The sequence below is a fragment of the Buceros rhinoceros genome, unplaced genomic scaffold (assembly GCF_000710305.1).
Source record: "Buceros rhinoceros silvestris isolate BGI_N320 unplaced genomic scaffold, ASM71030v1 scaffold13389, whole genome shotgun sequence".
NCBI classification, from domain to species: domain Eukaryota; kingdom Metazoa; phylum Chordata; class Aves; order Bucerotiformes; family Bucerotidae; genus Buceros; species Buceros rhinoceros.
In genome coordinates, this window is record NW_010433362.1 from 3,082 (window position 1) to 17,760 (window position 14,679).

Genomic DNA, 14,679 nt, shown 5'->3' on the forward strand with positions numbered 1-14,679 from the left:
GATGGGTCGCTCCCTTGACCTGCTGGCAATACTCTTCACACTGCAACCCAGGACACTGTCAGCTTTTTGGGTTTGGGGTTTTTTTGCCGCTAGGGTGCATTGCTCACCCATGGTCAGCTTGTCCACCAGGACCCCAAGATCCTCCTGGACAAAGGTACTTTCTAGTCTAGCAACCCCCAGCATCTACTGGTGCAAGGGTCTGTAACTCCCCAGGCACAGGACTTAGCATTGCCCCCTCTTGTGCTTCATTTCTTTCTGCTTCACTCTCCAGCCTGTCAAGGTCCCTCAGAACAGCAGCACAACCACACAGTGCATCAGTCACACCAGTCACTCCTCCCGATTTTGTACCATCTGTCAACTCACTGAGTGCCTACTCCATCCGATTGTCAGGTCACCAGTGAAGGAACTGAACAGCACTAGCCTCAGTAGTGCACCCTGCAGCACACCAGACCAAGAGTCCCAGTACCTGGACAAACCAGTCAGAGATGGAAAACACCAGCGGGTTCACGTACTTCAGGTGCATGGACTGCAACGGCTCCTGTCAGCACGTATATAAAGATCAGTAAGACTGCAAAGTGGTAGTTCAAGATCTCCATATAGTCATTCCTCACAAGGCAGGTCTTGCTTCTAAAATGCAGAAAAAGCTTCCTGTCCACCTAAACCAACAACCCCTTGTAGGTCCCAGTTCCTCGCAAATACCAGCGGTAAGCACAACACAGCCACGCACACCTTCTCAAAGCTACATAATCCTTCAAAGTTAAAACTGATGCAGCCTTGTGAGGCAGAAAGGAAAGCAGGCCGGCTTTCATTGCTCATTTGTGGCTCCTAATTCCTTGGTTCTGACGTAGTCATGACATGGGACTATGTCTCTGTGTGGGTAAATCCACAAACAGTGTCAAATGCTGCTGTGATCTAGTAAAGCAAGTGGTAATCTAAAATTTAAAACAGGGCAAATTGCACTGTTACAGACATTCTCGCACAGTATCTGTAACTGGTAAGTCAATACACCTTGAATTCAGCCAGACACCTTCTCTAGAGGTGAACTGAACAGCCACAAATTTCTTGCTACCCAATTCCATTGCTCACAAACGACCACATCCATACCGCTCCTTATCAGTGTCTACTATAGTCATACAATCAGGCACAATTTTTTCTCACGGCAGAGGGAACTGCATTATTAGATGGCACTTAATTTTGCTGAAGAACTTGCTTCCTCCTCTGCAGGAGCAGGAGGGAAGCTATTAACCTAGCTGCTTTCCAGCGTACTCATGAGGCTGCTTCCAAGAGCTAGCGTAGCTCTGCCACCAGGAGAGAAGGCACATGCCTCTGACTGGATGCTCATCTTGAAGGTGTAGGAGCTCTGCTGCTGCACTGTAGAGCATCCTGGAGGACAGAGAGAACTGAAATCTTGAGCTCTGTTGGCTGGTCAGTCAGCCTTACGAACACTTCCACAGACTGCCCGTGGTTTAAGAGGAACGCCACCCTACAGCCCGCCTCTACTCCTCCCAGCACAGCCTCACTTCGGAATAGGTCCACAACAAAAATCAGTTATGTTACTAAGCAGCTCACCACTGCACCTTGCCTCCTCTTGAGCATCACAGTATTTCCCCTGTATTTCCTGTGAGCACTGTATGCATGAAAGGGAAGTTAACACACTAGGGGAAAAATCTCACAGGCTTCGAGGCCATTTTGTTACCAGAAAGAATCCCAGAATTTCTTACCTGCAACAAATGACCGCTTTACAGGAGAGTGCCAAGTCCAGGAAGCTTTGCCTGACTTCAAATGAGAGGGCATACTTCAGCGTGTGGCCATCGATAATCAGGGCAATATCGTTCTCCTTCCCAAGCGACTCCCCCAAACTGGTACAGTGCTGAGTCAGAGCAGCTCTTGTTGCCTGAAGAATAAGCAGAAAGAAATCACGTTTCTAACATGAGAAAAGTGCATCCAAACTGCAGCAAGATCTCTCTGGACTACACAGCAGAGGACAGTGCGCACTCACCCCAATCAGCACTGACACGAGCTAGTTTAACAGGGTCTCACGCAGACGTTAGCTTGGGTCACAAATCAGCCAAAGCTGCATCCCCTTGCCTGGGAGCACACGCCTCGATCTGTGTGCTTGATCTGGTCTAAACAAAACACTTTTTCTCTCATTTATATAACAAGTAGGAAAAAAACTCACTGGGTCACAGTAATGACTGTCAGATGCCTCACTGCATCCCATTTATCATTTCAAAGATCCAGATTTCCCCAGAGGATGGCCAAGCAACAAGCTGTTGCCAAGCTGTGCCTTTCTTACAGGCACCTCCAGTTTGAGAGAAGTGTTAAAAAAACCCCCAAACCAAGCCACGAAGGTAGCTGAACTAGTTCCTCTGGACTGCACCCGCTGGTGCCGAGGAACAGAGCACATTTGCCATCTTCACGATGGTTCTGTTCAAGCACTATTTAAAGCTGCATCGCTCCAAATGCTGCCCTGCGCTCCTCTCGTGTCCCCCCTGCTCCCGTTCAGGTGCACAGTTTGAACAAGGTTGTAACAGTAATACTGACCCTGGCTAGAGGTATCCTGACCGCAGGCACCAGCCACTGCAACCAGCCCAAACTCCTCCTCCATCACTAACCCCAGGAGCATCTCAAATACCTGGGGCTCCGACCACTCCAGGAATGTTTTAGAGAAATAATCGCCCACAACACTGGTACCTTTCTGTTGATGTGAGGGTTTTCTAAGAACTTCTACTACAGGATCACATCAATGCCCATGTTCATAAGATCATGGTAAAGGATTTTTTATTTCCAGATCAATTAAGAATAATTGTTTCAGAAACATACACTAGATTACCAAGTTCAATTTTAAAATGCTTTCCATGCTTAATACTGAGTAGACTAGATCTGCCCTCTGTCAAGACAGACAGCCATCGTAGTACAGCGAGCAGCAAGACTGAGCGTACTGTGGTGGTTTGACACTATGGACTTTTACTTGCCTGGAATCATGTTTCTCATACAGTGCTTGATGAATATGTTCAAGTCGGAAATGTATCAGAAAACCGCTGAACGTGGCAGCGCTTTCAGCCACCTGCTGCATAAACTTCACCTACATCAGTTTTACACAAATAGATCCAATAAAATAAAGGCCAAGAATAGCCATACTCAGTCAAACCAGACCATGACTGCGGCCAAAAGCAAGCGGGAATGAGTGCAAGAATCCGGCCAGCACATCCCAGCGCCCCAGCAGAGCCAGCAGCACCCCGGCTAGCAGCTCCGGGAGCTCCTGCTCCAGCTGCAGGTCTGTTACAGGAGAGCCCTCAACTCCCCGTCACCATCAAGAACCGTGGGAAGCGGATCACGAAGCCAGCAAGGGGAGACAGCTCTCTCCGCTAGAGTAAAGCGGGACGCAGAACAGCATGAGGGCAAGGAGGAAACCCTGAGAAACACGGGATATTAAATGAATTTAGGATGGTGAAAAAGTGGAGGATGTAACAGAAGACAACACTGCAGAGCAGAGAAGGATCAGGCAGCTGGAACGACTGACCTGTCCCCGGACAAGCAGGTGGGAGGAACATCAGCCCACTGTCACACAGAGCGGGCAGGAGAAGAGGGGAAGCTGCTTTGCAGTGTTTCTCTTGTCCCACCCATTGGTGTGGCAGTCAAACCAAATTCACCGATTCACTGAGAAGGTAGCCCCAAACTGGGGGCAAATTAACCCATCAAGTGAAAATTAAATCAAATTACTGGTCACAACATTAAGAGCACACAGCTGAGTCATTTCAGACGCAGATTACATTTTGCACCTTCTCCATTACAAGAAGGACATTCCCTGCTTCGCTGTTTAATTGTGAGGGATTATATTTATGCTTTATCTACAGTGTACCTGAAAATTTAATACAAAGTAGGTAACTGTGCTTAAACCATTACAGACTGGTGCCGGGAGAGCGTGGATATGTCCTGGGGGAAGAAAGCTGGTTTATCTAGTCCATCACCACCATGCAGTGACAACATTCACTGAAATCCCAAGGATGGTCTAAGGGATAGTTTGGGTAACATCATCAGTAACAGGATTTTAATCCAAGAACCCTTGCCCCTGGGATCTTGAAGTGAAGTGTCATTTATTTTTCTTTACTGCTTCCTCTCAGCCTTGCTTTCAAATGCAGAAGTACCCCCCACTACTCTCCCAAATCCACCCGCAGGATTAAAAACTCCTCTAACTATTTGAAATGAAGGGAGACAGTCCTTGCCCTTATTTTCCCTGCTCAGCCCTTCTGAGGAAACACCCTTGTTTTCCTGTTGCTTCTTCACCTGCCCCAAAGGAAGGTGAGAGGCCAGGGCCCAAGCACCCCCTCCTCCAGAGACAGGGCACCTTCAGGAGGGTTATTTGATATCTACCATCTGTTGCCCAAAAGCAGTCGTCGCCTGGCAACAGGAAGATTAAAGGAGGTGTTTCACATCAGAGGAGATCACTAGTCCCTCCATCGCTTATTACCATGGCTATGCAGAAGCCTCATCCAACTCATGCCCTGGTCACTGAACTTACTCATCTTACATTCGAGATGTCACAGAATTATCAGGGTTAATAATACCCCAAAAGGCTATAAATCAAGGGATACAAATCACACACCTCATTCAGACAGTAGTTTGTAACGCCCTCAATATACTCCTCCCCACGCCTGGCTAACTCACACCTAGCAAGTCGTGCTTTTTTACTATGTAAGCTATTGTTTGTTTCTGCCAACTCCTTACAGAGCTCCAGGCCGCTGTTCCCATGGGGCAGTGCCGTCAAGCAAAAGAAACCAGCCCTAAACCTCCCTGGGGATGTAATAAAGACTTCCTACGGAAGCAGAGGAACAAGCATGAGGAAACTATGGGGATCTACATCCTTCCGTGGGCAGCTCATTACCAACAGCTCTAGTAGGAATCTCGACTCTGATATCTAGCTTTTCCTCTGTGTTTGACACCAAGGGCTCAGTTTCTTCTCTGAGCCACATCAAGCAAGAATAAATCAATCCTTTGCTAGAACAAACATGATGGAGCAAAAATCAATAGTATTCCTAAGAACATACCCAGATAAGCTCAGACCGGTGGAAAACTCCTGCTATTTTTTTATGAGTATCCATCAAGAGTAAATGGAAACTTAGGAATAGAATACTACAGAGAAAAATATAACGAGCACTTTGCTCATCCAGAATAAACTTGGTTTTCCCTCCCTGAAAATTTAGACACACAGCACATCCAACTGCTCTGAGGAAACCCGGAAAGGCACTGGGCAATCAGACCGTATTGTACCAGCACATCGGAAATTTCCACCAAATACTAAAAACACAAATCCGATTTTACTTAAAGAGCAGAAGGTGCATCAACCACAGAGTCTGTTGGTTTGGTCCCGATTCAGTGGGCTGTTCCAATACACAGACACTTCATCAGCCAGGAGAGGACATGCACACGCTTAAGCTGGCTGTCGAACCACAGTAACATCAGTTTTAGAGCCTTGCAAGGGCTTAAAAATCCATTCACGCAAGGCCACCAAGTAAATCAAAGCTGCAGAGCACAAACATTTAAAAGAAATCAGTTAGATTGCAAGAAGTCAGCTGCAGAACTCGAACTGAGGAAGCTAAGGAAATTCAGTTTTCATTTAGTTTTATTCTACTTTTGCACAATCCATGTGGTTGGGGGAGTTGTTTCTAAAATTATCAACAATTCCAACTCACAAATGCATTTAAGAGTTAATGCTGTCATGGTCTCCATGCTTGAGTTAAATTCAAGACATGTTGGCATATTCCATAATAAACCTGCCCCACCAGCTTTTTCGGTTTGTTTCCTCATTTCCATCTTACAAGTCACAACCACAAATATCAACACCGAGCACAGCATTTCCTCACAGCACTGTCTTCAAACAAACTGCCAGATTTTATTGTTCTGTGCATGCATAGTTTCCACCCACAACACAGAGTACGTTAGTGCACTACTGTGAAACTCCACAGCAGAGAACAACTTGTTGACAGGCAGAACCACCACCGAGCCTGGGCAGTCTTCTCTCTGCACTGCACCCTCAGGATCTTCATCCATCTTTTGCACTGTTTGTATATTTGACTTCCTAAAGCCTCAGAAAATCATCCCGCTATGCCCAACTTTGTATTTAAATAAAAAACCTGACGAAATCTCAGATTTCCCAGGCTGTTACCCTGTAGTTTGGCAGAGTAAATACTAGTAATTGTCACAGGATGCTTCGAGGGAATCTGGCCGTCAGTGCAATCAGAGTTAATCTAATCAGAGTTCTGCCAGCTTCACTGAAAACAAGAACTGGCTCGGACTGCAACAAGAACATGAGGAACATTACTACACAGGCTATAGAACAAGACTGTGAGGGGGCTTGTGTCTCTGCCTTCAGGGGCTTTGGTTTGGGTTTTGGCTGTTTGGTGGCTCTCTAGCAGCAGCACACCACACAGCCCCTGGCCTCCCATGAGAGCCTGGGAAGCTGGTGTGCCACAGCAAAGGAGAGCGCGTGAGACAATTTGGTATCCAACAGGGAGCAACAGGGAAGAAGTCAGTAGGACTTGGAAAACTTCAGGTGCAAACGACTTCATCAGGCTGATGGCTGTTCCCCAAACTTACCTTGCTAGCATGCTGCCGCCCAGAGAAGAACTGGACAATTACTATAAGGTGATCAGCTCTAAATCTCTTCTTCCCTTCCTCCCCAGCTTTCCCCTGGAAAGGCTCAAAGTAACTCGAGGTGATAGCAGTGGAAGGAAATGAAGCCCCATTTGTGCAGCAGCTACACTCCAGTTTCATTCTGCACAGTGTGATACGTGGCCAACAAGACAAAAGCTCTAGGGAAGAAAACTAAATTGCAAGAGCATCACATCAACACGAAAGCCTCTTCGGCTGAAGAGAACCACTCAGCCCTGGATCTGCAACCTCTAAGACACACATACTCATCAAGCCTCCCATTCTGGCCATCTTGGGCACCTCCATTCCACGTACCCTTCTTGCGTGGCCTTCCCTCCACCCTGCAAAGGCTAAAGTGATGCTCACAGATCAAGCACCTGCAGTATGAGGGGTTAAACACTTGCATTAGTACAGCTGTGAGCTAAGTTGACCATGTATACTACTTGTGGCTAGATTTACCATAACAAGAAAGCACTGCTCGCTACAGCAAGTGATGCTCACAGATCAAGCACCTGCAGTATGAGGGGTTAAACACTTGCATTAGTACAGCTGTGAGCTAAGTCGACCATGTATACTACTTGTGGCTAGATTTACCATAACCAGAAAGCACTGCTAGCTACAGCAGCCTGAAGAGTTACCAGGTTAACTTCTTCCATCAGCCTATAATCTCCTTCCAAACCACTAAGTGTCTGTGAGATAAGTTACACAGGCTGCGGACTCATTGTTCCGGAGTGCACCAAGTGCCAGCTCAACCCATCTCACCAAGCCAGCAATGTACCTCTTCTGACTTCTGCTGTTTCTTCCTTACACGTGGATAATGTGAATGATCACTTGTAACAATTTTCACAGGGATGAAAGCAAGTGGTTTCAAGTCAAAATACCAGCCATGTCCCCAAGCACCCCCAATTTCAAATGAAAAATCCTAGAGAGGAGTTAAGAGCAGCAAGGACTTCACCACACAGCTCCATTCGAGGTAGCATTGGCCAGCCCTGCTCCATGTGAGATTTTCCATTTATCCAAGTTGTAACTTAGGAGCTTCACCAGATGTTCAGTGAAGTCTTCCACTTTAAACTGTCTAGTTGCTGTACCTGAGGGACCCATAAGGACACGTGGCAGAAGCCAATTTACAGGAGAATGGGGATAATGAACATAAAGGCAAGACAAGGTAATGTTTCAAGCAAAGCTGCCAAAACATGAGTATTTACAGCAACATCTGCTGGGCAGAAGAGTCACTGGAAGCACATTCCAACCACGAAACCTCTCTCGAAACCAATAAAGAAACACCACTTTTTCCACAGAACAGGTACTCGCTTTGGCCAGTCTTCCAAGTTTTGCACCAAGCTTGACTAGACAGCAAACTACCCCCACTCCTGCAGGCAGACAGGCGTCTGCCAAGTGCACCCTTGCTTCTAAGTAGGTAAGGTACACTGACACAGAGCCTAGTAAACACAGCTTCTTGTGCCAGCTGCACGATTTGGTGGTCAAGTTTCTCTGTTCTTTCTCTTTTGTCACTTCCTACAACTGATCAGTCTTCCGACAGCTGATTCTTCAACTACTTCTGCAGACTTGTAGAGTTTGATTGTGGATGCAAATACGAATGCAAACACAATAGCGTTCGCTAAGTGCACCACATCACCTGCTTCCATAAAACTAACCCGAAAGCCATGGCCCAAGGCCAGTTAAAGGGAAACTCAAGATATCAGTACAATCAGAAACATTTAGTTGTTAACAGAAGGACATGCACGGCCTAATACAATCAACCCTACGATATCATACACCCCCACATTCAACTCACTCACTAGAATCTGCAGACAAGCATTATTGTGCTTCCTCAAGAATAAGAACGTTCTTAAGAGCATCCACAAGGCTACCTTGGCTTTCTTCTACCCTTAAAGCTGTATCGCAATGCCAAAACACCCCAAACTGGACAGCAGTGTGGACAGTAGTCTGACTGTGTGGTCACGCCGTGCCACAGACGAGGCAGTCTGCCCTGAGCAGAGTAGGCTACATTCCTCTGCAACACTCTCTTGCCTTTTACCTTTTCCCCACAGCATAACACTTAATTCACATTCCGCTTGAGACCCACCCACTCTTTTTCTGCTCCCCGTCTTCATCCAGTTGAGCACTCCTGGGCAATAACGTGACCTTGCAGCTTTCCTCTTTTGTTTCCTACAGCATTTTAGAAGAGGTGCAGGATAAAGGACCAGAAAAGCAGGAACATGTGATCAGGTGCTCACACAAGTTCTGGCAGTCATGAGGCACTTGAAGCATCCCACAAGATGAGAGCAGGGCAGTAATATTGGGATCTATGAGCTATGGGACTATGGCAGAAGACCCAAAAGGAGAAATTAGACTAAGATGACTCTTAGAAAGGAAATTTACGTACCAAACCATCTCAATAATATGCAAAGAGACAAACTATGCATCTCCATGTGAAAACCCGGAACCTCTACGGTTCTTGTAAAGCCAGAAGTACAAATATTAGCAGTGAGGGTTTAACTGACTGAAGACAGTGCTGTGCAGAGATGCCTCAAAATTACACATTTCTAAACCCCAATTTTAAGAGTCCATCCATCCCTCGGCTTTACAGAAAGAGAACGTAAGGACATTCTCCAGTTCCAAAGCCAAGAGAACCTTCAAAGGCTGAAGACTCCAGTTGTGAATACTTCGCTACTTTGTATGTCAAAAGAAATACTACAAGCACCTCCCAGTTCAAGGAAACCTTTAATACTTTAAAATACACGATTCACTCCAAATTCAACCTGTACACACAAAACCAGTCGAATGGACCACGGGCAAAGATCAGATCCCAGCAGACCACCTTCAATTTACTCTTTTTAGTACAATCAAAATATATTAAAGAAAAAACCTCAGGCTCATCCACAGCTGGTGCTCAGTATCACTGCAGCGCTGAGCCTGTGTCACATGCTAGTTTGAACAGGTAAGAGCACACACAATGTGACCACTCCAGAGACCCCTCACACTGATAATTTGATCTTGTGAGTTCCAATTAATTACTTGACTTCACCACCTTGAAGCAATTCTCCAAAAGAAGATCAAGATGTATAACAAAGCGTCCCATTTTCCCCCTCTAACGTAAAGCAAACATAGTTTTGCCATCACTTCAGCCTGAGCTAGTCATAAGACACTTGATCCCAGATTCCTCCGACAGGAGTGCCAACTGTTTTGGATGTTCTCAGAGCCTGGTGAGAACAGGAACATGCAATAGCTGGGAAACAGTCTATTCTAAACCATTTCTGCAGGTACCACATAGAAAACCTGCAGCTTCGACACCATTCCCAACAAGATGCCTCAAAGCCCCTGGAAGCTCCAATTTAAGCAGTACGGGTGGATATATTTTTTCTAAAATGTTATTCTGATCATCATCTGCCTTCCCACAAGAGTCTGTAGAAGTTGATCAAGCACCACAGAAGCTCAGACACCACGATTACACACAAACCGCCCCAGCAATACGCCGTCTAGTTCATGCAAACCTGTTCATGTACGCTCACCGTGATGTTTACAGAACCACAACGTAAAACATTAGCAAATACTGTTATACAGCAAGTGCAAATATCACTAAAAATGAAAGGCAAGACAAGAACCCATTCCTAGAACATGTCAGTCAAACGGCTGTCACTGATTCCACACACCATACAGCACCATGATTCTGCTTGATGAATACTGTCTCCTACCATGCCAAGAAAAACATCACATGGAGGACCCCCAGATATTAGATGGCCTCACTCAGATCATTTTCGGAGCTTTGAATCTAACATCAACTTGAAATTCCTCCACAGCAAGCCACGTAACCTAAAACGTCCCTATACAAAGAGCCCTTAATCTGCATCGCGAGTCTCAGGTTATCACACACAGACCAAACCCTGCTTCCAAACCTAGATAAACAGCTATCACGGCTTTGATGTCTCCAGTGGCAGCTGCGAGTCCAGATGAATTGGACCATCAAGAGCTATAGGTAATTATTCAAGGATGTTTTCAGTTCTGGAACAAACTGATTATCCAGGAGATAGGGAACTTGGAAAACAGGGAAGAAAACCCGCCCTGAAGGAACCGCTGTCCTGTCAGCAGCACATTTATGCCCAAGCAAGTTCCAATGTAGTTTAAAAAGAAAAATGAAACAGGTATTTTACAAGCTTTGCTTGGTCACAGAAAAACCCTCCCCAGGTCTGTCAGTCGGATAAAGCATCTCCAATACGCATCCGGTATAACGCATCGCAGGTAGTTCAAGACCACGGTGAAGAGCCGCACCCAGCAGCTGACCACTTCCAAAGCGCGGGGCGGAGTGTTCACTCAAACATAATGCCGAATGCCAGGGGCTGCGTACCAAACCTAACACACGCACGGCTTTATTACGGAACCGACACGCAGTGCCCCTGCAAGCCTGGCGCTGGGGGCTTAGCGGGGAGGGGGAGAGGAGAAGTGGGAGCAATGAGAGGCTTTTTCCAAATTATGAGGTAAAACTGCTTTGCGCAAGATGTCACTAGCCAGTCACCTCCCCCTGGCAGATTAAGCGTCACAGCAGTGAGGGCCATCAGCAGCGGTCCCAGAACTTTGGTCTTTTCAAATAAAACCTAACGTTTCCTGCAACATTACTTTTTCTTCAGATTAAAGAGAGAGACACTGATTATGGAAGTGGCATCTTCAAAATACCAATCCTCATCTTCACTGTAACCCCTCACTAAAATACTGCTGTTATTTTTTAACCATCAAGAGAAGTGACAAGTGTGTCTGCATTCTCAGCCCAAAGAAGTGACATCCTACGCAGTCATCCAGGGCAACAGAGCTGCCAAAGGCACCAGCTTGAAAGCCACGAGCCTTTTGCAATCCTCCTTTGAGTTCTGAGGGCAAAGCTTACAGTGTAAAAACGACCGTAGAAACAAGGGAAGGCTGGGGATTTCAAATGGTCTAGCCAAAACCCTGTTCCCTTCACACTTAAGAATGGGATTAGGCTTACTGCAAGACTTTCATTTACTCTAGAAGTGCCCCACGTAGGACAGTCTCCGTGGCTCTCAATGCACATTAGATGTTTGACCACAGAACGGTTTATGGTAGCACACAGGACAGCTGCTATCTCATACTGCAGAAAAGGCAAGAGGGAAAGGCTTGTTCTGGACACGAGCAGATCTGTGTAATTACGAAAAGCAACCGCACTCGGCCAAGAGGAAGCAGTCTGTTATTTCACTAACAAGCTAGAATGCCTCCGTGTCTTGAGATTTTAGCTTGAATAAATTCATCCAGTGGAATAGGCTTGTTTTATCTCCTTCTACTCTTGTCAAACAATAGCTCTTCCTCTTTCCAGTATAACAGTCCAGCTTTTCCAGACCAGAAACAAGCTCTTCTTTAGACCTCCAAGGAAACTATGTTTCTGCTAAGTAATTTCCCAAAGATGAAAACCAACCTTTCGACTCACTGGGTAAATCTTCAGATCGAGAGGATACCACAACTTCTGCTTCAGATCACGAAGATACAGAATTGTGTTACAGCGTCTTAACCGCACACTCCCGTGATTTCTACTGTTAGTGCTCGCAGATGCCCACAAACTGCTAAGGAGACTTCAGCCAAGAAAATGACACTTGGGCACAGACTTAGAAGTCAGCCAGTAATTTACTCCCAGAGAAAAATAATTTTCTGGTTATATGCATGCGGGGTGATTTAAAGACCCAGATTTCAGCAAAAGAATCTGACCTTTTCATATGCCTGTGTTTATCTGTACACATCTATAAAAAATACAAAGTACTGTGTATGTCTGTTATCACTGTTGTTACACCCTGGTTGATACACACCATATAACCATCTGATTCCAGGGAGACACAAAGAACAGCCAACAGCACAGCCACGGCTGTACTGCAGGAGTTTTATCATTGCGAGCAAGTACAGAATCCCACTTCAGTAACGTACAAAAGACAGAACACCAGCTATAACGAAAGAGACTGAACGACAGAACCCACCTTTTCTCCAGAACACCGCGAGGCACAGGAAACACATACTGTTGAGCAGGTTGATTTGGACAAGACAGGATTACCTCAACAGGATCATCTTATGCTGCAGTATCTTGCTAGTACACACAGGCACGGTCCAAAACTAGTGTTTACCAAGACAAAAATAATTTAGGGTTTTTTCAAGTCATATTACCTCTGTAGTTTGGAAAAGAAGCGTTGGGTACTTTTTCACATAACATCGCTCTGTAAGACATTAAAAGTTGCAAGGACAGAACTTCCCTCTCTACAGACTAATAAAATTTTAAAAGGGCCAGGGAAAGCCAGAGCTTCAATTATTTTTAGTCCTCCACTCTGTTTCCCCTCCAAAGTCCCCCTTGGAAAAAAAAACCCTCACTATTAGCATCTGTGTAGTTAATAGCTCAGTTGCCTGCTAGTGTAAGAAACAGAGGCCACACTGCTGTCAGAGGCCCAGCCAAAGCCATTCCAGAACCGAGTCAAAGGAAGCTGCTTTGAGTACGAAGCCAAATCGCAAACTGTAAACTCCAAGCTTCTGAAGACAGTCCCACACATGCCACAAGCCAACCTGTCGTATTAGTCTTCCTTTCAAGTGCTTGTGTACTATCAAATCCGCTTCCCCGAGTGCAGCTGAGAAAGGTCCAGAGCCGCTGATCAGCACAGCCAAGCTCCATAACAAACCTGGCTTTTCAGAAGCAGATTGCTTTTAATCCAAGTTGTTTTCTTAAAGCCCTGGTTTTGATTTAGACACAATACAGGTATTGAACAGAAATGAGAGAACTTACAGTTCTTGAAACACCCTTTGAGATTTCACTTCTACCTTTGAAGCATGACAAGCATCAGAAGTTACTCATGCTGCTTTTCCCCCACAGTTGACTAGGCAATAAAGCATCAAAGGTGTTTTTTTCAGAAGGATCTGACACAAGCTGCACCCCCATGACCTTCCCTCTTTCCTGACAGCTTCTTGGAAATGGGGAATATGCGTATTGACTGTTCTATCCAACTGGAATTGCTGTAAGGACTCCTGAGGTCATTTACAGCCCCAGAACACCACTTTGACTCATTAAAAAAAGAGTTCCCGCTTCCTGCCCTTCAGCACCCACCCAAGAGTCAGCAGGATGCAACAGGCTGTTCCGGTCCCTTCATCCCTGGCCTCAGCCCGCCTGTGCCCTCTCAGCACCCAGCCAGCAGACAGCAAGGCAGCGCTCTCCTGCCTCCGCTAGCCCCTTCCAAAGGCAAGCGGGAAGGTGACGCTCAAGCCTGGCAATGCTCACGTTTAAGACAAGGCACTGCCCAAACAGCCACACCAGGGCAAGTGAAGGCTGAGGAACACCCTGAGCATAGAAAACATGCCTTGAAGGGCAAAAGTCTGGACACTCCTGCACCTCGGAAACACAGTGTCTAGGCAAAGAAGAGGGGATGGGAAAGCTGGAACAGCAAAGGTGTGGTAAAGGGGATTTTCCTTCACGCCTCCAAAATAAAACAAATTGCCCTATAACTCAGCATTCAAGGAAAGGACAGACGCCTTGGGTTACAGGGGTTTTTAACCCATCAAACACTCTGCTCAAGTAGAGGCATAGACCAGGGAAGGAGAGAACAGTGCCACGGTGGCACGTGAAGAGCCAGCAGCAGGGTATGATCACTGTCCTCCTGAAGTCCGTTATCTCAGGAAAAGCAGGGCTTGGGTATACAGACTAGATAGTCCAGAAGCTGCAAGAAAATAGTCACTGTTTCTGCTGATTTTTACTTCAGCTTTACGTCAAATTTAATTTTTGTGCATATTTTTTAGAAAGCATTTGCTACTACACCCCAAGCTATAACTGCTCAGAAGAGATTAGGTTTGATGATAAAAGGGCATGTCTGGAGGCTCCTAAAAGGCTGGTGATTTTTGAAAAAAAAAAAAGAACAACATAAAAAGTTGAGACTATGTAGGAGATGATGATACAGGGCACCAAGATTCTCCTCAATGTCTGAGCAGCCCATAGTTATTTTATGCTACTTGACTCCTTAAAACAGCATTACCTCCTTGGCATAGGCTATACTCACAGGGAAG

The 14,679-nt window shown here is 45.9% G+C and overlaps 1 protein-coding gene across 1 annotated transcript in view; it reads right to left on the reverse strand.

Moving 5' to 3' along the window:
- Positions 1-1,721: 1,721 nt before the first annotated feature.
- ATP8A2 (ATPase, aminophospholipid transporter, class I, type 8A, member 2) overlaps positions 1,722-14,679 on the reverse strand; it is a gene marked incomplete at its 3' end in the record, with an annotated part of 71,858 nt that continues 58,900 nt past the window's right edge. The window contains exon 23 of the mRNA XM_010144085.1: positions 1,722-1,894. Within this exon, the coding sequence (XP_010142387.1) occupies positions 1,722-1,894 (173 nt within the window). The remainder of the gene's footprint in view (positions 1,895-14,679) is intronic.